The sequence below is a fragment of the Apus apus genome, chromosome Z (assembly GCF_020740795.1).
Source record: "Apus apus isolate bApuApu2 chromosome Z, bApuApu2.pri.cur, whole genome shotgun sequence".
Lineage (NCBI taxonomy): Eukaryota > Metazoa > Chordata > Aves > Apodiformes > Apodidae > Apus > Apus apus.
The window spans coordinates 16076110-16103923 of record NC_067312.1 but is presented as its reverse complement, the minus strand read 5'-3'; the positions used below and the strand labels follow the sequence as shown (position 1 = coordinate 16103923).

General features: G+C 36.5%; 1 protein-coding gene across 1 annotated transcript in view; it reads left to right on the top strand.

Annotated features, from left to right (window-relative positions):
• Positions 1-27507, top strand: part of FGF10 (fibroblast growth factor 10) — a 60751-nt gene extending 33244 nt beyond the window's left edge. Inside the window, exons 2-3 of the mRNA XM_051642596.1 lie at positions 21782-21885; positions 24490-27507. Coding sequence (XP_051498556.1) covers positions 21782-21885; positions 24490-24687 — 302 coding nt within the window. The 3' untranslated portion in view covers positions 24688-27507. The remainder of the gene's footprint in view (positions 1-21781; positions 21886-24489) is intronic.
• The last annotated feature ends 307 nt before the right edge of the window (positions 27508-27814 follow it).

The following is a 27814-nucleotide window of genomic DNA, read 5'->3' as shown; positions in this document are numbered from 1 at the left end:
ATATGACGTCTCATGCCTGTACTGAAATATATCAAATTTTAAGAGAAGCAAATTCACCCTGCGCCCTTAAGTTACATGAAGTATTTACAAGAGGTCACTGTCCTACTGCATGTAGAATCTTTTCTACAACATTTTCTCTATTAGGAATATTCATTACTAACTAGTGCCCTCCATATGTGTTCAACATAATTTGAGAGCATGAACAATTTGATAGCTATGCATCAATTTGGCATTTAATGGAAAATATGCCAGGGTTTTCACATCCAGTTGAAAGTACTTCAGTGTTTAGGAGTACATTTCTATATTATATGTGAAATGTTCAATATATATAAGAAGTTCTCATAAACAGTATTTCAGTAGCAAGCACGCACATGGTTGCATCTGTATTTTTACACCAGAGACATAGTGGGGTACACTTAAATACAATTATATATATGTTTAATACATCTGCAAACATATGCATGCAAAAAAAAAACACCTTCTCCTAAGTTAAATTTAATGTTGCAAACAAGATGAATGTAGATAGTTCCAGGTGCATACATCAAGATATAACCTCTATCAGTTCAGTTTTGTTGCTGAACTTAAAAGTCATTTGTCTTTCTGGTGCCTTTTAAGTAAAGGGACACATAAAATGGTTCACAGCAACTTAGCTTTTACAACCAGATGCCAGTTTTTAAACGGTATCTGAAGACGATAAAACAGGAGCAAAAGTGGAAACATCACTGGTCAGCAGGACCAATGGGCTGCAAAAAGATGAGATCTAGTTCAGGAGAATGACTTAGCACAGAGAATCAGAATGAGTCAAACAGAAAGGATGTCTGTTCTGGAGGGAAGACACTGTATTTCTTCAGCGTGCCCTTAGAGAAGTGTTCAAACCAGCTAACTTGAAAATAGCTAGCCTGAGTATCAGCAGCAGTCAAGCCACTCGGCTGAATCATGCTGCAGAGCTAGCTAGCGCATGGCATGATGAGCACCTAGAAATCCACTGTGCTGACAGCTATATTAAACATAGTACAAGTACAAAATAGGCAACAGTGCCTCTGAAAAATATAATGGCATTAAATGTATAATTTGTTTCTGGTTTATTTTTTAACAGTCACCTTGATATGTCTATTTAAATCAAATAATTTAAATCAATCAGTGCAGGCTCCTGGCCTATGTGGGAGTTTGTTGCTCAGGCAGGGCTGCGCTGTACTGCCTGAACTGTTGCACAACCTCTGTAGTTTTGTTTTAATTGTTCTATTAAGTGATGTTACCCAAGTTCCCTAGTCACAAGCACTAATGATTCCAAGGATTTCAGAAGAGCTAGTTTTGTTTTACAATGTGGTATTTTCATTTCTTTCTAGCAGGCAAAGTCCTGCATCCAGCACCAACACATATATATTTTGCTTCTGCACATCATACGTATGTACTACTTAGAATTTTATTGTCACAGGTGTTAAAAAAACTACATTTGAAACCAGTACTTCCTTGGAGGAAAGGAATGCCAAAGTTACTTTAGTGTAAGTGTTAATCAGTATTCATTCTTTTAGTCTTGGACATCTACAAACAATTGTAGTTGTGCTGCTTTGTTCACAATACTGATTTATCCTGTGTTTTCAGGCAAAACAACAGAGGAGAATCTTAAGGAGTAAAGATGGCAGATTTAGGCACACATTCTAGTTATCTCAAAGAAGCAAACATATTATATTTTAATAATAAAATCAAAGCATATACTGACCAGATAAGTCTAATAAGTTGCTGATTAACTAAATTAATTTTAAAAATATGTACACTTGGGGAAGTATATTCAAAATGCCTTGTCTCTTGAATTTTGCAAATTATGTTCTCTCTGTCCCACTCCACCTTCTTCTATGGGGTAAAATTAGACAGTGGCTTCAAAAGTTTGCATCTGCTCCTACCTTTCCTACAGAGACACCAACATTTAGTAGCTCCTTCACATATGAGCTCTATGTATCACTTTTGTCAGGAGCAATGATCTTCAATCAGGTTGTAGGTAAAATAATTCTTTTTTATCTTGAGCTAAGTATTTGCATGCTTCAGATTTTCTGCTTTCCTCTAGACAAACTTGCTTGTTACATTTGATTTATAGAACTAAATTTTTCACAATGAATATTGTAATCAGTACACACCTTGTATATTCCTGGTATCCCCAAGCACCTATATTTTGTTTACATCACCCTCATTTATTTCTCCTGTGATAGATAAATGGTCACCAACTAAAAAAATAATGTTAGCTCAGATACTATAACTTTTCTCATACTTGCTAAAATTGTATATGGCAGTTCAAAGCTGCTAGGAATCTTTTGTTACAAATCAGCCTTTTTATAATAGGTTTTCTTTGAACTTGCACTGCAATGGGGAAGATGAGGAAAAAGCTCTACTAATACTTGAAGCACATCAAAGGCTTAAGTAACTAAACATGCAAGACAGATGCTTTTATTGATGTGTGCTGTATCTCATTTCACCATCTCTAGCAGCACATACAGCTTCATGATATGACAGAATTACTATTTTGTTGGTTATTGATATGAAAATTTGATACAACAGGAAACTCGTTTCTGTGTGGAAATCACACTTTTTTACAATTCTAAGCTAAAACTACAACTTTGAAGAAAAACTAAAAAAAAAATCTATAATAAATTGCTAATATAATGGAATTATTAGAGTTCTTATTTGTGTGACAAGGTGTACAGCATCTAGTGTGACTGCTTATATCTTGCATCCTAGTGCATTTCCTACAGTTAACACTGCAAAAAGAATAGTGGCTTCCACTCTGAATATAATTAATATTAGGCTGATTATATATCCCAGACAGGCATTAGACTTTGTCTAGACACATCAATATGTACAGAATCTTCATTTTTTTCTTTGATAGCTGGCAAAACCTGATCAAAATTTTTCATTAACATGTTATACTTTCATTCTGAATTAATTTTCTTGGCTTCAGTTTCTGCTGTTTGATCTCTGCTGTATTTTACATTAGGCAGTCATTCTTGCATTATTTTTATTTTTATTTAATGAGAAAAAGTGTCAGCAATATTCCTAGAATTGAGCAAGGTTTGCTAGCATGATTGCAGAAGCAAATGCTCTCTAACATGAGCCCAACTTTGGACTTGAGTCTTGAAGTTTGAGTTGAAACCACAGGGGAAAGGGAGTTTGGATCTCCCTGTCCATGCATGTGGATATCCCTAGCTGTTCTTCCATTCAAACTCCTATATTACCAGCTTCTGATTTCTGATATTTTTTCTTCAAGTAAAACAATAATTATGCTGAAGGTAGTCTAATTAATTTGTCAATGAATATGAAATTAATTTTCTAATGAATGCTGCCCTCTACTGCATTGACTCTACAGTAGGCATAGGTCTAGCCTGTTTACAATTAAAGACAATTCTTCCTAAGTTCAAGTGGTAGAGACGCCTGTTACAGCAGGAAGAGCCTATCCCCACTTCTGCTTTGTAACCACAAATTTGTTACAGTACTTTACACATACTGCTTTCCATTTGTAGACCTCATTGAAAATACTCATCTCTAAATATTCCCAGCTTTCCCCCTCATTCAGAATATGATATACCACTGGGATTTCCTTATCTTGTTTAAACTGAAAATGGGCATGGACTAAGTCTGTCAGTTTTGGTTTATTCCATTTTAGTTAAAGTAGCAGCCTTTAATCATTACCAGCAATATTAGTGCCACAACTCTGTTTACATCTCAAATATGCTTCTAATTTTCCCAGTCAAAGGCAAATTGTTGGTGATATCTTAATGTTTTTCTAGGTAGCTAATGCCAAAATGCAAGGTTATGATCTTGATCTGAATATTTCCCAGATGTGTGGTAAGGTGAAAGGTGGAACAGCTAACAGAAGTTGACTTCCTATCTGTGTTAGTCTAAGTTAAGTGAATTCTAAGTCAGACATAATTAGAGAATGAGACCCCCAAAAGCCTTCACCTTCACAACTGTTTGAGATGAAAGCTTAGCGCTTGGGTGGATGTAACATAATCCACATGTTTGAAGAAAAATCAGAATCAGCTGTCACTGTCTTTTTGTATATGTGTTTCAGTGTCCCATTACCCACCTTCTTGTCAAAAGTCAGTGATCTTCTCTGAGCTTAATGCTGCTAACACATTTACAGTGGAAGCAGGACCAGGTTCTGAATCTGATGCCAATTCTAACCCAGTGACATCCACTGAGGTTTCAGTCTGCATATGGCCAATCCAGTTTTGGAGAAGATGGTTGATAGAGATGGATTCTAAGGATCCGCATTTATAAAAGTCACTTAACTCCTTTTCAGGACAGCCTGAGATTACATAAATAGCAAAACAGAAGACACAGAACAATGTGACAAAACTTTTAATTTGGCCCTGGGATTTGGACCAGACGATCTCCAAAGGCCTTTGCCAACATAAATTATTTTATTAATTGAAAAGGCATCTACAAATCTTTTCTGTGATCCACAACATTGGAATTGTTAAACTGGGGTTTAGAGATTGATACTCAAATACTTGGAGGTAACCAGAAAAGTATTCCTTTATTAAATATTGTAGCCTCACTGGATAAAACACGGAAATAGACCTCATACACCAGAGACCTATTTCAAGCTTTGCTATTATTCTGTTAGGTCATAAAATCATTAAAACATAGAATCATAAAATGGAAGGGACTTTTAAGATCATCTACTTCCAACTCCCCTGCATAGGCAGGGACACCTCCCACTATACCAGATTGCTCAACACCCCATCCAACCTAGGCTGGAACACCTCCAGGGAGGGGGCATCCTCAACCTCCATGGGCAACCTGTTTCAGTGCCTCACCACCTTCACAGTAAAGGATTTCTTTCAAATATCTAACCTAAATCTATCGTCTTCCAGTTTGAAGCCATTACCACGCATCCTATCACTACACATCCTTGTAAAAAGTCCCTCCCCACCTTTCCTGTAGCCCCTTCAGGTTCTGGAAGGCTGCTATGAGGTCTCCTTGGAGCCTTCTCTTCTCTAGGCTGAACAATCCCAACTCTCTCAGTTTGTCTTCACAGGAGAGGTGCTTCAGCCCTCTGATCATCTTTGTGGCCCTGCTCTGGACTTGCTCCAAGAGCTCTATGTCATTCCTGAGTTGAGGGCTTCAGAACTGGGCACAATACTGCAGGTGGTGTGTCACAAGTGTGAAGCAGAGGGGCAGAATCACCTTCCTTAACCTGCTGGCCACAATTCTTTGGATGCAGCCTGATACACAATTGGCTTTCTGGGCTGCAAGTGCACATTGCCAGCTCATATTTACATTTTCATCAACCAAAGCCCCTGGGTCCTTCTCCTCAGGGCTGCTCTCAATCTGTTCTCTGCCCAACCTGTATTTGTGCTTGAGGTTGCCCCAGCCCTGGTGCAGGACCTTGCACTTGGCCTCGATGAACTTCAGTTCACTGCTACAAAGCTATCAGTCTTCTGAATCAATGGTCTTTACTGTCTTCTCAAACTGATCTAATTGGGTCTGATAGCTAACAATCCTAGAATTATAGGATATATTAATATTTATACCGGTATGTACATACAAGGGAAATTGCATTCAAGGGCAAGTCTGTTATCAGTAAACAAGTAATAACCTGTTTTTAATGTACATGATAAAAAATATGAGGGCAGAGTGGGAAGACATTATAGAGCAGTTCTGTAACAAATCGATCAGTGATTTACTGTAGCCTGATTGTTACTAAGAGGTAAGCCAGGTTTTTGAAGTCAGGTTTAAGTATTCATGCTAGTTGTCTCCTAATAACTTTTGCATCTGCTGGAAATATTCATTCAGGTTTGTTAATTAATAGCTTGAAGTTTTCCTGTAAACAAAAATATAGCTCTTATGAAATAATAGGCAAGCAATCAAAGAAGTGTCAAGTTATTAGTTCTGCTGGAATAAAGCTGCTAGATTTAATCAACAACAGACCACAGATCTGCAAGAACATTTTTTGTTAGTTTTAAGAGCTATGTATATTTTGTCTGAAGCAGCACAGAAATTAGGAATTGCTGAAGTGTCAGCTGATTACTGCAGTACTTTTTGGGGTACTAGCTGTACATGTTATACATTAAATAAGTAGAAGAGATAAGGCTTCATACATTAGAGAATTCTGCTAATTAAAATGTTCTGAGCACTTGACTTACAATGTTTTTGAGCAAATAACAGTGAACCATCTGAGAACTGTGCCAGTCTGCTCACTTACTGATTAATCTGATATCTCCTGTTGAAATGGAATGTAAGGATGAAGGATAGATCTGGTAAAAATTTGCATCAGTCTTTGGAGACTTCAGTCTTCCTCACCGTGGGTATTCTGCCTCAACTGGGGTTTGTGGCCACAGGTCTCACTTTTATGTGCCCTGAAACACTGGGAATGTTACTTTGGAAATCAGAGATTGATATTTAATGAGTTAAGTTCAGTTAGAAAGGTCTCCATGATTGCTGAGGTCAGTGGAAACTGGTCTCAGCTGACATTTGCAGCAATGGCACTGACAGCTTTGAGACCCTTCAGGCAACATCCTAGAACTCCTTGCACCCCAACTGTTCCACTTTGATACTAGAGAACTGAGAAAGTGGTTTGCCAACTGGGATTTTGTCATCTCTGTCTTATTAAGGATTTTACAGAGCACTAGCTGTTGCTTATTTTATGCATGAAACATCTGGGACATAGAAACTTAAAATCACCTGCAAATAGTGTATGATGTTATGATTATATTCATGTTACTTTATTGGCATAAAACTGGAAAAAAATTGCAATTTTATTTCTACCCTGATAGAAAAATTTCTTCCATCTTTCTTACCAGAGACTGGTTTGTTAACTTGTCTTTTCTCTGAGGGCTTTCATTTTTTCTTAGGCAGCTGACAACGCAATTGGTGTGACTGAGTTGGGGTCAGGCAGTCCAATTGCTTTGTAGTTGCATGGAAGTGAATTATGGTTGTGCAGATGCATGACAATAGATTTAGCAGTGCTTGCAACTGTTGATTGTTGTATTAGTTTATACACAGCAAGGAGCTCCCAGAGCGTGGTCTTGGCACACAGGAATTTCAAAACAGCAAAATAAATAAAATAAATAAATTGGCTGACAGTTTAAAGGCAACCACTGGGATTCTTAGTCATATGTTTCAACTTACTCTTTTTCTATCAAGTTGTTTTTTTAGTGTCTACCACGAGGATAAAGGAGGAGATTACAGAGTGGATTTAAGAGGGAAAAGAGGCATCAGGAAAAGGAGGAATAGAAAGAAAATAATTCACTGTAGGTGGGAAGAGGGTCTTGGACATTAGGGATCAAATTTTCAGAAGTGGTTCTGTTGTTATAATGCTTTGTTTTGCAGAATACTTGCTGTCTATGAGCCTGATTTGTGAAAATATTTACAAAAATTTCTAAGTCTTGTAGGAACTAGAGGTGGTAATACAGCTTTCAGACACTGAATCCGAAGTTCTGTAGGGTTAACTAGCATACCAGCATAATGTTGCAGGGGTTTTTTAAGCAGAGTTGCTTTCAAATTTCAGTATAACAGGCCTAGTACAGTCGTCATAATTATGCTTTCCACTACAGAAACCAAAGGATCCTCATTTCTAAACACCACTGATGACAGTGTTTGAATGGATTCCAATAAAATGGAGTTATGGTTAGTGTTGCATTTGATCAGATATCAATTAGGATCAACAAGCACAAACTTGCAAATAAAGAATATGAGGATGAGAAGCATAAAGTCCACAATTCAGAAGGAAGATCTCCAAAGTTTGTACATGATCTGTAAAAATTATGCACTTCTAAACAATTTATGGTCTTGAAGTTTTTGTGAGTGAAATCTAAACTATCACATTCCTACTGTCACTTAGAACTACCACATAACTGAACTGGCTTCTTCTGCTGTCTCAGCCTTTTAGTAATTCTTTGCATTTTCTCTGGGATTCCAATGCATTGATCAGAAATATCATAGAGTAGTTCTGACAGACGTTTGTATAACCAAAAATCCTGAATATTTCAGGATATTGGCTGCACACCATGCACGCTGTGAGATGCTACATTTCTGGAAGCGTTCGACTTCCTGTGCAAAATACTGCACAGAATATTGCTCTGTAATCCTGTAAGTCCCAGAAGTCCAGCATTGTCAGAAACATTTGACTGACTTCTTTTGTGTGTAAGCACAGCTTTATAGGCTTGGAAGATATCTCATGAGGTCATGTGGTGTATGCCTTTGTTCCACAAGGTACATATGGATGATACCAGTTATCAACTTTGCTGGACACTTCTATCACCTGCTCTTAAAGATTGCATCTTTAGTGGATACAGAGAGCTTTTACCATGCTTATTCAAATCTTATTATTCTTAACATCCTCCCTTATTCTTTTGTGCTGCAGAGCCCATTATTTCCGTTGCTTCTTGCAAGAAGTATTCCGATCCTCTTTCCATACATTTTTCAAGAATTTAAAGTTACCTTCATTTCCTGAATCTCCAATTCTGAAGATAAACAGGATGAAACTGTTTAATTTTCCTTTGCAAATAATATTTTTTAGACACATGGCCATGTTGATTGTCCTCCTAAGACATATACCAAAATGAGCACAGAGCCCAGATGAAGCCTTCCAAGTGCTGAATGATATAGAAAGATTTTCTTTTTTACACTACATTCATGTTTAGATGTGTTAAGGAGATGTTTGCTTTTCATATTATTCACTCAAACCCAAATTGTAGACCACTAGAGACCCACAAAATAGATAGTCTGCAAAATAGATATGTCATTATTTTTCTTCCTGTATTGGCATTTCCTCAATACTTAATCCCTTCTTGGCAGTGAATTGTGGAGAGTTATTCTTTAAGTACAGTTTTTTAGACTGTTTTTGATCCTACTTAAAATACAATTTTATATGAAACTAGTATATTTATTATAATGAAAAATTATAGGTCTTTTTATTATATGACCTGTTTTGTTACCATAAAATTAAATTAGATTTAGCAGAAATTGCTCTTGAAAAATCTGTGTTGGCTATTTCTCTGCTTTCTACCATTTCTCTATATGAGCGGATATGTATGAAAGAATTAAAGATCAACTTCACTGCTTCAAGCTAAAGGTCATCCTGGTTTTCTGGCTCTGACAGTGGCAGTAGCAGAAGCCTGGAGAAGTATATAGTGGTAACTGCCTATTACACTTCCCTAGTATCTATCAGTATGCTATTCAGATACTACTGATGGTACCTATTTACTTGTTCTAGGAACCAGATGTTGGAATTAATTGTTCTGATTGCTTTTCTAGTCATGTAAACTCACATCCCATCAATGATCACTGTAATCTAACAAGTGTGAAAAGCTACCTTCTTTTAAATATCTGACAAATAATTTCATTTAAGATCCAGTACACAGTTGTTTCTTCTTCACTTTCTCAAGGCTACCTACAATTTTATACATTATTCTCCTCAAACCATTTCAGTTCCACCTTGTGAAGCCCCAGGTTTTAGTTATTCCCCAAACAATAGTTAATCCTTATTTCTGATCATGTATTTATCCTTTCCTGTAGCTTTTCCAGTTCTTCTCCATCTTTTATGATATGAGAGACTCAGGTAGCATGCATGCTCAAAATGTAAGCACAGACGGATTTAAAGTTTTTGCTGTATTTTCCATTTCCTAAACATTCCTTAAGCTTGTCTTGTACATTCCTAATTTTCAATTTTTTTTTAATTTATATTTTTTTTATTGTAAGACTAAGTGACAGCTGGGCCATATGTTCACATTTTGTGGTTTTAAACCTACCATTACTTTATCTGCCTGCACCACTTTTTACATTTACTTGCATTGATTTTGGTCTTGTATTTTATTGACTTGTCAGCTTGGATCTTGATAATCTTCTGCAGTTACACTCAGTTCCTTCAAAAATAAGTTAGTATAATCAGCAATGTTTGTCATGTTGTTACTGTGGATCAGTAATTAATATTCTGAATACAGACAATGCCAGGACTTTACTGATTAATTTCCTGAGAAAACTGTTTGCTTTTGTTCTTATTTTTAACCCATTACTTGTTAACTTGTTTTCATCTATACATCAGCTACACAACCTATTTATAGAAAAGCTGCTGCTTGCTGGAATATAACTGTAGAATTGGTTCATGTGCACCATTCTACACAGGTAGTTTTATATTACTGTCTATGCCCAGGCTGTGTAAGCAGCATATGCACCATTGGTCAGAAGTGTCTGCCTCCACATGAAAATCCCAGACAGAAATACAGAACTTTGTTCTTCAGCTACACATCTCCATAGCTAAGACAGGGTCTACACTGTCAAATAACTTAGTTCCCCAGATGGCTTTTGGATCCAGCACTCTGATCCTTCACATTGCACAGTTTAGTTCACAGTTAGCTTTTTTTGCCATTAGTTATTTGCTCCTGAGGGAGATTTCCACAAAATCCTCAGGCTAGTTCACTGCAGGAACCACTCCTAAGAGGCAATATGTACAAGACCAAGCCAGGCTGATTTTGGTTTTATACACTCTTATTTCAGATCCTCTGAGAGGGCCTTGGCATCAGACTATATAAACAACAAACAGGTGGGCTGGCACAGTCTTCACAATATGTGAAATGGAACAGAAAAAACACAGGCATGTCTACAGGTTATGGGTAAAATCTCTAGAGGTAATAGTCTGAGGAAAATTGAACTAAACACTCTCAGAGATGTACCAGACCACCCTAGAAGGTGTGAATATGATTGTCAGCCACTTTTCTCCAAATGGCCTAGGAGCCAGGTGCTCTTTGCAATGTTAGACATTAGTGTAAGCAAAGGTATCCCTGAGCCTGACATAAAAGTACATGGAAAAGACGGAAAATTCTTTGCCTGCTCTCTTCACATCCCCTGACAAGGTTTCTGCTGGGATCACAGCAGAAATCAGAGTCACTGTCAGTTGAGTGATTGATTGGAATTGGTTGGCTGATTGGGGTTTTGTGCTGCTAGACTCCAGTGAGCAGAAACTCCAATTTAAATACAGAAGGTTGAGTAGAAAAGCTAGAAAGGATATATCCAACCTTCTAAATCATATTATCTAATAACTGTCCTAAGCATAATTTTGTGAGTATTTGTGCAAGAGACTTACATAATGCAAGGAAACAGTTTGTATAGATGGACAACACATGAGGCACAAGCACGTGCAATTAGATCAGATAATCTTGTGTGTGAAACATGCTTGTTAGTTGCTATCTCAGAATGTCAGCAGTGAAGATGAGAAACAATATAAAAGTAGACTAGAACATAATGAAAGCAGAAAGGTGTGAAGTGATTGTGCTCTGCAGATCAGCCTTTTATGTTTCTGTGCAAGATTGATGATTTTGTCATCTTGCTTTTTGATGAGGTGTTGAATGAATGTTTAAGAAGACAGTACTTATCACTGCTCATGAGAGCTTAAAAAAAAATGTTTGTGCTAGAAGACTGAAGATACCAAGTCCAGCCACATTAGGAGACAGACAAGTATTAAAGATGAAAACACTGTGAAAGACATACATCAGGTGCTTGCACTACAGCAGGCAATAGTTTACATCTATGTGCAGGAGTACAGACCTTGTTACTTGCTTCAGTGTTTCAGCATACCTTTGATGACGAAACTGTACAGAGTATGTAAGACAAAGAACAAATCTAGCATTAAAATGAGAATCTGATAACATAAAAATATAAAAATGTAGTTATTGAATGCTTTATTTTTGATAGGTTGTAATTTAGGATTAATTAAATACACAGAATTATTTAAGTTAAAAAAAAAAATAAATAAATAGACAAAGCAATGAACTGGAGACCAGAGGTCACTGAGGTCTTTTCAGCTACTAAACTGCTGGCCTTAACATCTTGTCATAGAGTAACAACTTGCAATTTATTGCTTTATTTATAAGACTGTCTAATAACAATTGTTATAATAATTGTGTCTTTCAATAAATATTTTGTCTGTAAACGTTTAGACAGTAGTTAGTTTGCAAATTACCCACTGGGGTTATGAGCTACTCAAAATCTATGACTGGTCATCTTAAATCATGCACAACATTGACCCAAGCTATGTAAAAACAAGTATTAGGGTCAGAGACCTTTATTTTATTTGATCACATCCAGGTCAGGTAAGAAAAGAATTTGCTAAGAAAAAAAAAATCTACAAGGCACAAACAACAGGAATGTTAAGATATTTTGAAATACTGATATATGGATGTTTTCTTAATACTGATCACCTATACCGCCTTACAGCTGCCATAATCTAACTTCTCAGTTGTTTTCTTGTTCCCACAGTCATTATAAGGTTTTCTTAAAAAAAAGTTATTAGTTTGACCAAGGATATTAGGAGCATTTGATGCCTTGTAGAAGAAAACTTCTGAAAGTGTTGATGAATAGCTGCTACCACAGATAATTGTGTGGAAAAAAAAAAAAAAAAAGATGATCATTAGAGCTGCCCAGGAGTAGTCTTGCATTATAAACTTGTGGATCCCATATTTTAGAATGCCAAGGATTCCTTTATCCTATGTGAGGCAAAAGCAGGCTTAAACCATTAGAACCAACAACTAATTATGTGGCGGGTTAGTGTGTTTGGCAACTTTCTGATTTTACAGGGAAAACAGTAAAACATCCTTATTTTCAGAGAAATATAACAGTAACAGAAGACTGCTTAATGCTGTACCTAGTTATGGTCCCTTAAGGAGAAGCCTGTAGAAATAGGTGATTTTTCTATATTACCCCATTATTTGACCAGTATGTTCATGCAGATTTGGGAGGTGATTGTACCTACCACAGGCAGTGCAATGCACATTGCAAAGCTTTCTGAGTGTCCTTCTGTCTCCTGCCTTCCACAAGAAGACAAGTATGTGATACTAGCAACTGAGAGACCACAGTTATCCAGTGCCGTTGTCTTGCACAATGAGGAGTCAAGATCAAGCATAAGAACAAATGAGACCCAAAATTAAACATAACTGTTGAAAGAAACTGTTATATCATTTTGATGTGGAGCTGAGCAGCCGTAGCTAGAACAACAGCTATGTGTTAGACAGTCCCAGTAGGAGGCAACAAACCTGTCATTTGGATAAAGATTGTTGACAGACAAGCAGCAGAAGCCATCTGCAGCACACTGAATTTTAAAAGTCTCGTAACTTCCATACAACATCTCACAGGGATTCCTTTTTTCATCTGTTTGTACATACTCTGACTACTTCAGAACCTAGACTCACTTCCATCTGCTCATATCTGTCAGTGCATAAGTGGCAACTGGCTCCATTTAATTATAATTTGTGCCCCATTTGCTGTATCTGCTAGAAGCATGTGACTGAGTAGCAGCTTACTGCCTGAGTGAAAACCTGGCTTTCCTGATATTGCAGGTGATGGACAGCTACTTCTGGCAGTCACCATGTGTTTTGACTGTTTCTTCTGCAGTGCTGCTGCCTATGTATTATCCCTGCCTTGTGTGTTAGGATAGGTGGAAAACAGAACAGCCTTTACTCCATCCTGTTTCTTCCAATTTGCAATTATTCACATTGAAATTTAAAAGAATGGTAAAATGTAGGAGAAAAATTAAATTATCATGAACGTGAAAGGTAGCTCAGGATTCCACTTGGGTTGGAAGATACAGCTCCACAAACCTCTGAGAAAATTTACTGAGTTGTGCTAGTCTCTTAGAAGTTTTCCATTCTCCTGTGTATTTCTGTGGAGACCTAGAAATTTAAGATCTGGCAGAAATCCTGAGGGCCTGGTCCTGCCTCCTAAATGGAAACATATATGGACTGCCAAGTTTCGATTAAGATTTGGATTGGGATCTGAGTTTCCTTATAAACAAATGAAGTAATCTTTCTGCTCAATTCAGTACCCATCAGGCCTTAGTTAGAACATTGATACAGTCTTGGGCACCTCACTTCAAAAAAATTAGCCAATTGGAAAGAGACCAGAAAGAGAGCAAGAGGAGGTCTAGAAAACATATAATACTAGGAATGAGTGCAAAAATTTGATTTGTTTAGTCCGTAGGGTTTAAGGCTGATTTGTTTCTTATTGAGAGTTATTTCCAAACCAGATAATTGCAATGATTTTGTTTATAGTGCTGCTCCACAAACAGTTACATTGGAAAGGTCAGTGAACTTCAGCACAGAGGCAGGGAAAAGTATCTGGGGGAAGGGAGGGCTGAATGTCCTTAAGCCATCTTCATCAAGAAATCTACCAAATCAGATGTATGCACTAGACAGGGGTGTTTTGTTTTCCTTTATTTTTTCTTGGCATATGAATTGCTACCATTCCTTGCTTAGTATAAGTTGTTAGTTATAACTCCTCCATCTCAGATCATATCATGAATTCTGACACTGTCTGTGTCTAATATACAAGTTGTCAAATCATCCAATGTCAGGGTCGAGCACACTGATATGTTCAGACCCTTATATTTTCCATCAACATTGATATAGCTGGCTGTCTATCCTTCTGTCTTGTCTCAAAGCATGGAGCTCAGGAAATAGGAGCTCTGATTTACAAAGCTAGGTACAGTTAGCTATACCTGTAACCATCCCATTTCCACACCATTAATTAAATCCATGTGAAAGAAGCAAACAGGTTTATCTAGCCTCCCATAAAAAAAGTTCCAGCATTTTGACTAAATCTGATTATATGCTCGTATTTTAGGGATGAAAGTGATGGACAAGGTGTCCTTGAGGGCAGATCTGAACTCATATTAAGTCACAGCATAGATATGTCCTCAAAGTCACTTCCTGCCTTACCTTTTCTTAAGTTTAACCCATCTAACTTTTGACATTTGACAGAAGGAGAGGGTGGTGTTCAGAAGTGTTTTTTGGAGTTGCCTGCTTTCACTGAGAAGAGCAGGAAATGTAGGCTAATTGTGCTCCTGAACTAATTGTTTTTATTATGTCAGGATGTATACTAACTAAAATGATTCCTGATATTCTTATAGCAAAACTTAGAGAGTTCTTTAACAATTCTCACTGTTGCATCACTAATGAGGTTCTCTGTTCCCGTGTACCCTACAGCTGCCACCTTTTTGTTTACTTGGTCTACAGAGGACAGCTGGTTGATTGGTCCTTGCTCTGCTCTGAGATTAAAGCGATAAAAGCAGTGGTTAAGGAAAGGAGAAGCATTTTATTTTCCTTATTTCCTGAGTGGATCTCATCATTGGCTCTAATAATCAGTCTTTTACATGGTTTTTATGCACCATGGAGATTTCACATCTTATGCTGATCCTGAGCTCAGTGGTCCTGTTTCCTCTGCCTTCTGGAGTTTGAATACATATCTCAGGCTTATCCAAATGCATGAGATGTGGGTTATGGACTGGAAAGCTCATGGGACATTCACATTTGGCTGTAGGTGATCTAAGTAGGATACATTAGCAGCTTGCTTTGTTATCGTTCAGTAGTTTCACTTCTGATTTAGAGCAGAAAGGGTGGAGATCTCAGAAAATATTAATACTAATAAAAAGCATCAAACTGATTTTAACTTCAAATAAAAATTCACTTTTAGGTCAAAGCTGCAGTTATGGTTAAGATATGGTTATTATATGAGATTTCTGCCCATAACTGTGGTATCATGGGTTCGTACATTAGGCTGCCTTCCAAAGACAACTGCAAAGTCTGTAAGATTACATTTTAGTGTAACTACTTTGCTTCATTGAAAAACCTTTCTAAAGCAAGTCTTGCTTAGCCCATCTTCAGTTCCCTAGGTTTGTTTTATCTTCTACACCACCATCTTTCTCTTTCTGTTGTCAATAATTTTTATGCAAAACAAATAATATATAGGAATAACAATATATCTTCTAATTTGGGGATGTTTTGGACTTGCTTTGCACAGGTGTAAGTGGTGAAACAGAGTGGAAATTGAGTCAGTTGCCTCATAATCCCTAGCACTTCCCTCTTCCATGACCATATCCAACCAGTCTTCTCAGTTTTTTAAACCCCATCCTAAGAACAGGTTTTTTAACTATCAAGTCTTTAGCATTACACCTTATCATCAACTTTTTCTGACCCAAGTCAATGCCAGTCCAAGCCACCCCTTCAGAGAAGCCCCCTGAAAGGTGTACAGACTGATTCTGAAAAGTCAATTTAAAAGAATGTTAACAAGGTCTGCCCTCTCCAGTTTCCCACCAAGAGCAGCAGCTGCCTCCACAGGCCCTGCAGCTTCTTGTCACCATTTGGGAAACTGGAAAGCTTTGGAAGTTCTCAGTCATCATTACATTCTTGCCAGCTGAACTGACTCTTCATATGCAATATGTCTGCAGACAGAAGGCAAGGGAAGGAGGGACTGCCTGTTGTTTGCCATGTATATGGGATAATCTCTAAAAGGGAGAAGATGCAATCTGGTATTTTTCCTCTACATTATGAGAACTGCAATTGGGGTTACAGATTTTTAAAGTGCTTTTTAAGAACTTGTTATACAACTGATGCAGCTACAGAAAAATGGTCACTACCTCAAACTGCAAAGTTGGAGTTGGTCTCAGAATGAAGTGGTTCTTATTGCAGGACTGCCTTGATAATACATCTGATACTCTGTTGTCTTTCCTAAAAATTGCTTGACATAATTTTCCTCAAGTTCTAGGACATTTTCTTATTTTTTTGCTTCATATTACCAGCATTTTTATAAAAACAGGCCATTTAGGGTTAGCTTACAGAATCAAGTAAGTACAATTTTTCACTTGTATTTTTATAGTCCCTCTGAGCAGAGCAAGACATCCAGTCAGCTTTCTGTTGCCTTGTTATTTATATAATGATCACTTTTATAAACTATAAAAATACAGTTTATTTAAGTTAAATTTATTTGGTTTCTATTGGGAATTTATTTCTAGCCTTTGGGACCTGAGAAGAGAGCACACACATAGCTACAGGGCACATCTCAAGTTGATATTCAAAATGTTTCTAACTATAATGAGTTGGAAATAGTTTGTGTATTGAAAACTATGCTTTTACAGTGGATGTGGTCACACGGGATTAGCTGTAATTGTTGAATTTTACAGCATTATGGCTGTGATATAATAGTATGCTATCTGTTCTAAAACCATAATGGAGGTCTCAGCAAATTTTTTAATTCTTTTTAATTTCCTTGCCAAGTTCCTAAAAAGCATGGAACTAGAAATTAGTAAATACTATTGAGAATTTTCACCCAATAATATTTTTTTTTTAAATGCTTATTATCTGGCCTAATTACAAGTCTCACTGTATGTGGAAATTATTTACTTATTTTCTTGGAATGAAAAGTTTTAAGGCATAGAAATACCTGAGTCCAAGCAATGAAACTGGCATGAAATAACCCCAGGCAGCACTACAGACTGTGTGGGAAGAGTGGCTGGAGAGCAGCCCAGCAGAGAGACCTGGGAGTGCTGGTTGACAACTGGTTGAACATGAGCCAGCAGTGTGCCCAGGTGGCCCGGAAGGCCAATGGCATCCTGGCTTGTACCAGGAAAAGTGTGGCCAGCAGGAGCAGGGATGTGATTCTCCCCCTGTACACAGCACTGGTGAGGCCTCACCTTGAGTCCTGTGTCCAGTTCTGGGCCCCTCACTTCAAGAAGGATATTGAGGTGCTGGAGCAGGTCCAGAGGAGAGCAATGTGGCTAGTGAAAGGACTAGAGGGAAAGTCTTATAGGGATAGGCTGAAGGAACTGGGGTTGTTTAGCCTGGAGGAGACTCAGGGGGGACCTTCTTACTCTCTTCAACTACCTGAAGGGAGGTTGTAGTCAGGTGGGGGCTGGACTCTTTCTCCAGGCAACTAGCAACAAGACAAGAGGGCCTGGCCTCAAGCTGCTCCAGGGGAGGTTTAGGTTGGATATTAGGACGCACTTCCTCAGGGAGAAGGTGATTAGACATTGGAATGGACTTCCCAGGGAAGGGTGGAGGCACTGTCCCTGGATGTGTTCAAGGAATGGCTGGACGTGGCACTTAGTGCCAAGGTCTAGCTGGTGTGGTGGTGTTGGTCATAGGCTGGACTTGATCTTAAAGGTCTTTTCCAGCCTTGGTGATTCTGTGAATGGCATAAAATCAGATACAAGAAACATACAAGGAATTATGTTGAAATGCTTTTTTTGTTTCAGTCTTCATAGGAAAGAAACATAAGCTCCAAAGAGAAGCTATTGTTTATTGGAAAAAGAACAAAATTAAAATCAGTTGGATATTTTATCTGTTTTTTTGATAAAATTTACTTGCTCTGCTTTGTAAGTTGGCCAAGCCTCTAGGCGTTCATTCTGAACACTTGAGGAGAAAAACAGCTCCCCAAATACCCGAGGAAGTAGCAAATACAACACCTGTGTTTAAGATGGGAAAAAATACAGAGACGAGTCAGCATATGCTGAGAAAAAAAATAAGAGAAAAATAATTTTAAAATATATGTTTCTAAACAACTAAGAAATTATCAACCAAAAATAATAATGGAAATTTTATTATTTTCTTATTGCAGTACTATAGAAGTCAAATCGCAATGCATAACTCTAATACCTTGAGGAAAATATAACATTTTTATGCCCTTGAAAAAGTAAATTTAATTAGACAGTTAAAATAGTGTGACTAAGTATAATCAAGGTAGTTACTGTGGATATAATATAAGTGTGGCAATATATCTCCTCATGACCTCCTTTCAGCTCCCCCACTGGGAACATAGTGGAGTGTGAGACTGCAAACAAACCCTACCAGCAAAAAATACTAGATTTTCATGAATTATATTAAAACTGTTGTTACTTTAACCTAGGTATTTTACTGAAGAGATATGTATCCCCATCACTCAAGTGCAAAATACTTTAAATGGGTTAATTAAATAAATCTATAGAAGTTATCAATATATATTATATTATTGTTACAAGGATATTACAACAAAACACAATTCAGTTAACTCCTCATCAACATAAAAATCAATAATTTTTATTGTTATTGCTGCTGTTGTTAGAAATGGACCCAGCCTAGTTTGCTCATGCCATAGTTCACGTTATAGCAATTAATTTCTATTGAAAGAATTAATTGAATTTTTCTCATCATTTTTTTACATAGAAAATACAAAAAAAAACCAACCCACATGAGACCTGTAAAAAGAAGTGGGCATTGTGGCAGTGTTCCCACCACATTCTTACCCCTTAATATTTTGTCATCCACATAACTTAAGGCACTCCACTTAAGTCTGATTTTGAGCAGAAATACTTTAGGAGTTACCTCATGGAAGAGAAATATTAAAGACCACCGCTCTGTGTTAGTACTTTCACAGAACAAAAAAAGAACAACTTTGACTTTTATTTTATGTGAAAATGAGCAACATTTTAAGAATAATACAAACATAGTAGGCCTTGTCTCGCATGGATTCACTGATCTGCTTGTATCAATGGCATGGTATATGTGATCTGACTATCAAGAACTAATTAAGGAGCCCTCACAAATTTTCTTGGGATAATATAATTCTTTTCGTCTTGCATATGGAAAATCATATATGGCTTCTTCACAACAGTAGGCAAGTTAGCCTTAAATTTGGTCAAGGGTCTTAACTGACTCTTCCCTCTTCCTAGATTACAGAATTCCACTAGGTTATAGCTCCTCTTATTTCCACCTAAGCTCCTTGTGCTAATTCTCAGGCTAACATTACATGTAAATAAGTAGTGGAAATTGTGTTTAGAGTTTTCATTTAAACAACAGGCAGTATCTTTTCTGCCTGGCAGTAGTTAGGCAGTTCCAGTTAACAGTGGGGACTTCGCTGTTCCTGAGTTGGGTGCTACTGATCTTGGGAACTGTTGGTTTTACACCATCACACGTAGCAGACCTGCAGTGCCATACGCAACTGGGCATTCACTCTGTTCAAGTCCGAGTTTCAACCTGAGAGGCAATTAGTGCAGAATTTCTCTCAAATGGCTTTAAGAAGCTCCATGGATATTCAGGTCTTTCACAACATGGGTCTAGTTTTCTCTACAGCTGATTTTTCACATTAAAATTAAGAAACTTACCATAAAAATCCTGAAGCAGAAGGCTTTATCAGTTTATTTTTTTTTAATAATACCAGATGGTCTTCAAGGTCCCTTCCAACCCAAACAGTTCTATGATTTATGTCTCTCAACATTTATGCATTTTGATATTTAAGGACAAGAATCCACTGCTTTGAGTTCTTTATAGGTTTGGATTATAAACTTCTTTTTTATATTATTGTTTCTGATTATTTTGGTCAATTTTCCAAAGGCCTTTACTAGATCCTAGACCAACTGTTTTTTATATTGCAGTTCTCACTGAAATATTTCTTACATGAGAGGTCTATAGACCTTCTAACTGTGGCCAATGCTTCTTTCTAAGTAAACACAAAAACCTCTGGTAATTGTACTGGAATTTCTATATCTTCATATTAAAATTAAGTAGTTTATATAAGTATCCGATATATACTGTAAAATGCATCCAGGAAAGGTCAGCTCTCAGTTTTCCATGCTTGATTCACAGCACCGCTCAAATAACATCAAAGCCTCTGCTTCTAGTCACAGAACAAGTAACACCCTTACTCCTGAGTTGCATAGACCAGTTCATTGGCCATATAGAATGACTTTTGCATTGTAAATAAAGCAGTCGTTTTCAAAAATATTTACAGTGAAAAAACTTCCTTGTTACCTCCTCTGAACAAGGACATCCAAATGGTTCTGTAGTCTGAAGAAACCGCATTCTGTTTTCAGGGACAGAAAATCAGCATTTCCAGAAAAATCACTGCATACCACATTACAGTGTTGGCTTCAGTGTTGGCTTATGTGTGGTTACCATAAGCAAATGAAAATCATATGGCTTTTCCAGTACTACCCTGCTCAGATGAAAATCGTAGAACATATTTCAGAGGAAATTGTTGCAGAGTCTTCTTTTTTTTTAAGCAAGCAGCAACTCATCCATGCTTTTCCAGCTGAAATGTTAATCACGTTGTCTGTTGGCTTGGTCTAGGATGTTCTTTAAAATTTTCCAGCATTTTTGCCCCTCTTGTAGATTGCCCATTAGTGACCACTGAGTTGGTTGGGCTGTTGTTCTGATATCTTTAATGTCTACTTTAGTATCGGGAGAAATTTGGAGCCAGGCATACCACCTGGATAAACAATTTAGAAGTTATTTGTTAGTGCCATATTTATCCTCTATGAAGAAACAGTGCCCAAAACACACAGTCATCCAGTTATTCTAATGATAGCAGAGAAGGGATCTCTAAAGTCGCAATATAAGTTGTAGTAACTCCTACAAATCAGTATACTTTTAGGCAGAAAACAGAATTTAAAAGATCTGTCTCCTATTACTGGTCCCTTGAGACAACCAGTATAGCAGAAAGTTTGTTCTAAAGAGAAAAATTAATCATATTTATTACAAACAGAGAGAAAAGTTTCTGATATCTGAAAGACAAAGATAATGTGGCCGCTAGGGTTAGTCTTACTATATCCCAAAATGTCAACACACTTGCCAAAAGTGAATTTATCAGCTCAGTGAAGCCAAGAGATTTAGTTTATCTAAATGTCCTACAAGGAATAAATAGTTTACCACTGGTTTTGAAGACTAGAGTAAATGTAATATTTTATTGACATGTGCAATAGGTTTAATGTGGTTCATATGTCTCTTCTGATACATTTTAGGAAAATCTATGCTAAGAAGAATGGCGTTGCTTCAGTATGGGGTTTAAAATGTGGGGTTAGCAAAGGAAACATTAATTAAAACAATGTTTGTGCATATTCTTGTAATGCCTTAGCAAAGAATTTTGCTAAAGTTTTTTGGTCAGTTTATTCTAAATATTAGAAGTTTTGTAGTTTTCAAGTTTATCGTCTTTTCTATAGTGAGAAAATCTTCTAATGAAGTTACTAAATAGCTCAATTTTTATTTTTTAGGCATATTGGAGATAACATCTGTAGAAATTGGAGTTGTGGCAGTTAAGTCCGTTAAGAGCAACTATTATTTAGCCATGAACAAGAAAGGAAAAGTCTACGGCTCTGTAAGTATTTTTTTACCTTCCAGCTGGATTGCAGCAGCCAGCATAGTTCCCTCTCTTATCTACTGAAAACCTCATTTGTCTGTGTATTACTACTAATTAGAGCTGAAATGAGCTGTTCGTCAAAATGTCATCTTTTGGTAAACCAGCAGCCTCCTTGTCCACAAGCTTCCTATTGCTTTTTAAGTTCATATTATACTTAAACAGCTCCCTATTTTCTTTATTAATTAGCACAGAAGATTATGGGCAGCACTGAGAGGTACAGACTTGTAAATCAGCAAATAGATAAGTTTGTCTGGAGAGAATTTGGGTATAATTTGAAAATTTTCCATAAATACTCAATTTGTATTTGTGAAAGTTTGGTATCACTGATGTTTTCATGAAGGGGGGAGGAAAAAAGCAAAACAAAAAAACCAACAAACAAATTAAAAAAAAAAAAAACCCACACACAACCAACCAAAAAAACCCAGTAACTAGCCAGACATTTTAATAGGAAGCAATATGATCTATAGATCTCACTACTAAACCCAAGTTTACCCTCACACATCCACATGATTACACAAATTAGCAAATTGTTCTGGTTTTAAACCTGGTTTGTTTTTTAATTTTTTAACTATTTTGCCAATACCAGTCAGTTTGAGCCCACATAAAAGTAAACTGTTTCAAGTCGTCTGCAAAGATGATGAGCCAACCTTCAAATTGCTCATTGTGCAGAATATCGGTAGGCTTGAAGAAAGCAGGTTACGGATAAGTACTGGGGCTGGGTTCATCCTTGGGAAACATAGCTAAGACTCCTACCTCTGCTGAGATTAAAGAGGTAATGCCAGTCTCAATTAAGACTCAAGGGGCTAGAAGTAATTTTGCCCTCTTTTTTAAGGAAGCATTTCTAAGGAGTGGCTTTAGTTCATACAAACTAGATAAACTGTCCTCTCTCATCTTCACTGTGGCTAGTCACTCTCAGTTCAAAAAGTTACTTCTGAATTTTAAACTCCTGTGCAGTGTTGAAGAATCTCAGTGAGGAAATAACAAACCAGATAAATGTTTCTTAAACTACTGTAAATATAGATTTTAATTTCTAGAAATACGGTGGTCAGAAATGCAGAGTAAGCTGTGCTAAGTCCTGCCCCACCGAGAGGTGAAAGGGTATACTGAGTGACCAACAAAGTTGTCATTTGTAATTTAAACTACACACATTGATCATGCGTATGCTTCTGTATATATGTGAAGATGTTAGCTGAAGTATTCATCTTCAGTTCACACATCTCAGTTTACAGTGTTTAGCTGAGGCATTTTTAATGGGGCATCCCAAAGCCTGAGATAAGTTTTGTTGCCCAAGTTGTTAGCCATGATTCATGTGGTCAGAGTCCATCCAAACCCAGGTGCACACAAAAAAAAAGTCAAAGCAGCTTTCATGTACCATAGGTGGAAACTGCTGCCATAAGATTCAGTAATTCGTGGTGTATTAGAAATAGTGTTGACAGGAGGCTACGAATGTGAAAAGCCTTTTTTTTTCATTCCAGCTGAGATAATGTTTCAATATTCACATCATAAAATCACAACATAATGACTTATCAAAACCTATTCCATAATACTTCAGAGATTTCAAGAATGCTTCTGTTATTATTTTTTCCATCCTCCAAAGCCATGCAGTTTCATATTACTATTACTACAGCATGGCAGCTTGCAGATGGATATGAAAAACAAAACCAATAAAAATTGTAAAACACTCTTAAGCATGTGCACAATGGACATTGGTGCAGGGTTATGCTGAAATTCGTTTGAAATGAGCTAAGTAGTCTTGGGATAACACTCAGACCTCTGCCAATATGACTTCTTAACTGCATCACAACATCATCTGTTCTTCCTGTATTATCCAAAAATAGAGATAAAAGTTTGGATTCAAGTACAATTCTGTATTTGGGAAAACAAGTAATGCTGTTTTCTGTTTATCAAATATATTTCCATTTGACTGAGTTTGGCCAGAATGAGAGAGCAAAAGAAGACTCACTATTTGGTTTCTTTACCAAAATAAGCTGCTGGCAAATAGGGGAACTTACTGCCATTTAAAAATGTGATTGATGGTCACCTACCTTCTTAATACTTTGATGTCAGAGGTGGTATATTATGGCAAAAAATATATTAAATTATCTATATGTAGCTTTCTGAATACAGGCAGTATCATTTTGTAGAGTGTCTTGTCTCGATAATGTCTTCCCCAACAGTCATTATTTGACTAACTGTTAATTCCAAAGTCAAAGAGAATTTTTGGGAGCCAAACTCTGAATATGCACAAATCTATGCATGAATCAAATAGGAATGGGAAATATATATATTTAATATTCTTATGTTCTTTTTATTAATGTGGATACTTTCCGTATATTTCCTAGATGTATATAAGGATTCTGGCGATAATAAAAGATAATAACATCCAGGAAATTCTTATCTGTATCATGGAAGCTGTTTTATTATTCAGACATATTTGTTGTCTTGTTCATAGACACATTAAATCTTCTTAAACATTTTAGAAACTATTTACCTTCAGTATGCTGCAAATCTGAAAGATTATAGTTATTCTGAATTTGTGCATTTGTTTTCTTCTTTTAACAGAAGGAATTTAACAGTGATTGCAAACTGAAGGAGAGAATAGAAGAAAATGGGTACAACACATATGCATCCTTAAATTGGAAACACAATGGAAGGCAAATGTTTGTGGCCCTGAATGGAAGGGGAGCCACAAAGAGAGGACAGAAAACAAGAAGGAAAAACACTTCAGCTCACTTTCTTCCAATGGTAGTAATGGCATAGATGAAGGAAATATTTTATTGATGCAGTTGAAACACAGGCTGTTATGTCAAGAATATTCGGTATTCCTCTTGAAGAGTAAAAGCAAGGAAGTAGTGCAGACATCTGCTTGTTTGAAAAGAGAGCAGGGGAAGCCTTTGAAGGTTTTGTACTCATTGCTGGCACATGAAATACTTTTATTTAGTTTGTTGTCATATCTTAAAATCAAGATAGAAGCTGGATCAAATGGGATGGAAGTTATTGCCAGTGTGAACAATTTTTAATTTTTTTTTTTTAATCTCTGCAATGGAACTTAAGGGACATGAGACAATCTGTTTAATTATCTTCGTGGGGAAAGTTATTTATGGAATACTAACTCATATCAAAGACCTTAATTACTCATTCAAGCCTAATGATCCAATGAACAGTTAGACACACAAGCATTTACTGGAAGCACTTGGGTCATATGCACAAATAATGACATTTCTGGAGAAGCCTTGGGGAATAATTAATAGGATTAAGCAATATAAGCAAAGTAGTGTAAAACTGTTCTAACACAAAACTTAGAATGGTTTACTTGTATGTTCTAACTTCATTTCTTTCTATTTCTCTCTAAGTTATTTATTTAATAGGATGTTAAATATCTTTTTGATTTGAAATGTTTTCCTCATGTGCTTCTTTGTTATTTTCTTTTTTCCTCAGTACTTCACACAGAGGTTGATAGGTAAAAATGTCAAAACCTCAGAAGTACTCTGAGAATAGGTATTAGACAAGGTTTTAAAGGCAGAATTTAATGTGTGTAATCCATTTTTTTCCTAAACTGTCTTGCACTTAAGCAAAAAGACCAAACAAGCAGTGCTTGGATTTATGGTATTGGGTGTCTTTACGTCGGAGAATTTTTTTTACTTATCAGCACTCAAGAATAAATGTCAAGAAATGCTTTGTTCAAATGGTCTTTCTGCTATTTTGAAAATGAGAAAAGAGGCCACTTCTCTACTTGGGGGTCAACATATTTGTATGTGTATTTATCTGACTTTGATTTCCATTTCAAAATTAGATCTAACATATTGCAATCAGGGTGATATCCCTCAGCAGGCTTTGGGCTGGAACCTAGATGTGGGCAGCCCTGTTAAAGTCACTGAGATTGCAAATGTCAGAATTAAACAGTAATTCCCAGGTGTACGATTTGGCCTCTTAAAGCTAAGAAGACAATACAATTCTGCACTCCTTATTCAGTTAATATGCCCATTCAGCACATTTGTCCTTGTTACCAGCTTGTAGAATCATGGGCATACAGTAGGAGTGTTATCTAAGCTAGGACTGAGGAACAGGGGATACAAAATCATGCTCGTGTATTTATCAGAGATTATTACTCACTTGTATATAATATATGAGAGCCAATGAAAAAACTGTGCTGGAACCCAGCTTTAGCATGCCTTTCATATTCATCATAGTAACTGAAGGCTCAAAATACGTAATATCCAGCACATTTTTATGAAGTGTTACTAGTCCCAGGGCTTAACTTGAGCAACTGCAGTATAACAAAGTTAAGCATAATATGAAGTCTGTTCAATTAAAGGTACGTAAGGTTTGTTTTATGTTTTGCTTTACTCTGTAATTTTAGAGAGCTCTGGATAGCTCACCAATGTAACCATATTGAGATTCATTTTGTTAGAGCAGATAAATAGAAAACAGTACATCAATTTGTACCACTGTCTTCACATTGTATTCCACTAAATAAATAAATAAGCCTTTGCAGTGTCTTTAGTAAGAAACAAAAGTAGTATAATATTATTTTGTTCTAAATACTTTAAGTAATAACTATGAGATTATATTGATGCTGCAGTTTTATCTTCAGTATGTCTTGTTGTGAAAAAGTTGGTTTTATTTTTATTGTCTGGAAACTGTATTTTGGTACAAAGGGGAGCCTTACTTAATGTGTCTTTTTGAGAATGTTTAACCTCTACAAAGGCTGGTGTTGTTGGAATCTTCTATAACTTATTTAAGTCAATGTTTAACCAGCACTTCAATCTTAATCTGTTATTTAAATATTAGCTGTTTTTTTAAGAAAAGCAAAAAAAAAATAACAGCTTTCCCATAAAATACAAAATGGTCAGACTGTATTTACTGTCCTTAAATAAAGTCAACTGCTTTAAAACCAGAAATTAATTGAGAGACAACATTTCAGATGAGAGCTGACATTGTACTTTTCTCCAGTTTTCTTTTTCACAAATGAGATTTTTCTAGAAAGGGAATAAGAATTTCAGATTTTAAATGTGATTGCAGGACGCAGCAAAACCTAGCTACCATCATAAAAAGCAAGTTTCTGCTGTTTAAAATTTGTAATAGATAATTAAAAATGACAAAACATAATGGACCACTCACAGTGAACATTCAATGTGAGTTGGGTGAATGCAGTATTGATGACCCCTTAGAGAACATTTGGGGTACAAATGAAATTCTCTTTTGACAGAATTATCTAGATGACTCGGCCAGGAGAGGGATTAGGCATAAATGTTATCACAGAACTCAAAACACCATGCTGCTCAGAGGCCAAAATGGGAAAATATCACTTTTCTGAAGTGAGTCAGGAGCCATTTGTGACATGAATATTGGTTTCTGAAAATTAACCAAAATAAAAAACCTTGAAGGAATCAATGGTTCTTGTGTGTTTGGTATATACTGTAATTCTAACTGTAAAGAGCAAACTGCAGACACTCTATCTAGAGTATCACAGATCCTCAACCATAAGCTCCGTTTTCTGTCACCCTCAGTATAACAAACTGCTGCGCAAGGGGGAAATGGGGGAGGGATTTAAAAAAAGAAAAGAGAAAAAAAAAATCACTGAGCAACAATGTATAGTATGCTATATTTAAATAAAAATAATAAAATGTGAAGAATATGAGAGAATAAGAGTATTGTTCTTTTTTTGTTTTATTAACCTGAAATGATTCTGAAAAATAAAATGAAAAATGGAAAACAACCATTGTACTACAGGATGTGGTTTGGTACTGTATAGCCCCAAAACAAAAGAAAAATCCCTTAAAATTGTTTAAGTTTCTTTGATGTTTTGCATGTGTGAGTCAGCTAACTCCACACTAATAACAACCAAATGCCTTAGATTCTTCATGTAAGTATTCAAGTCCACCTA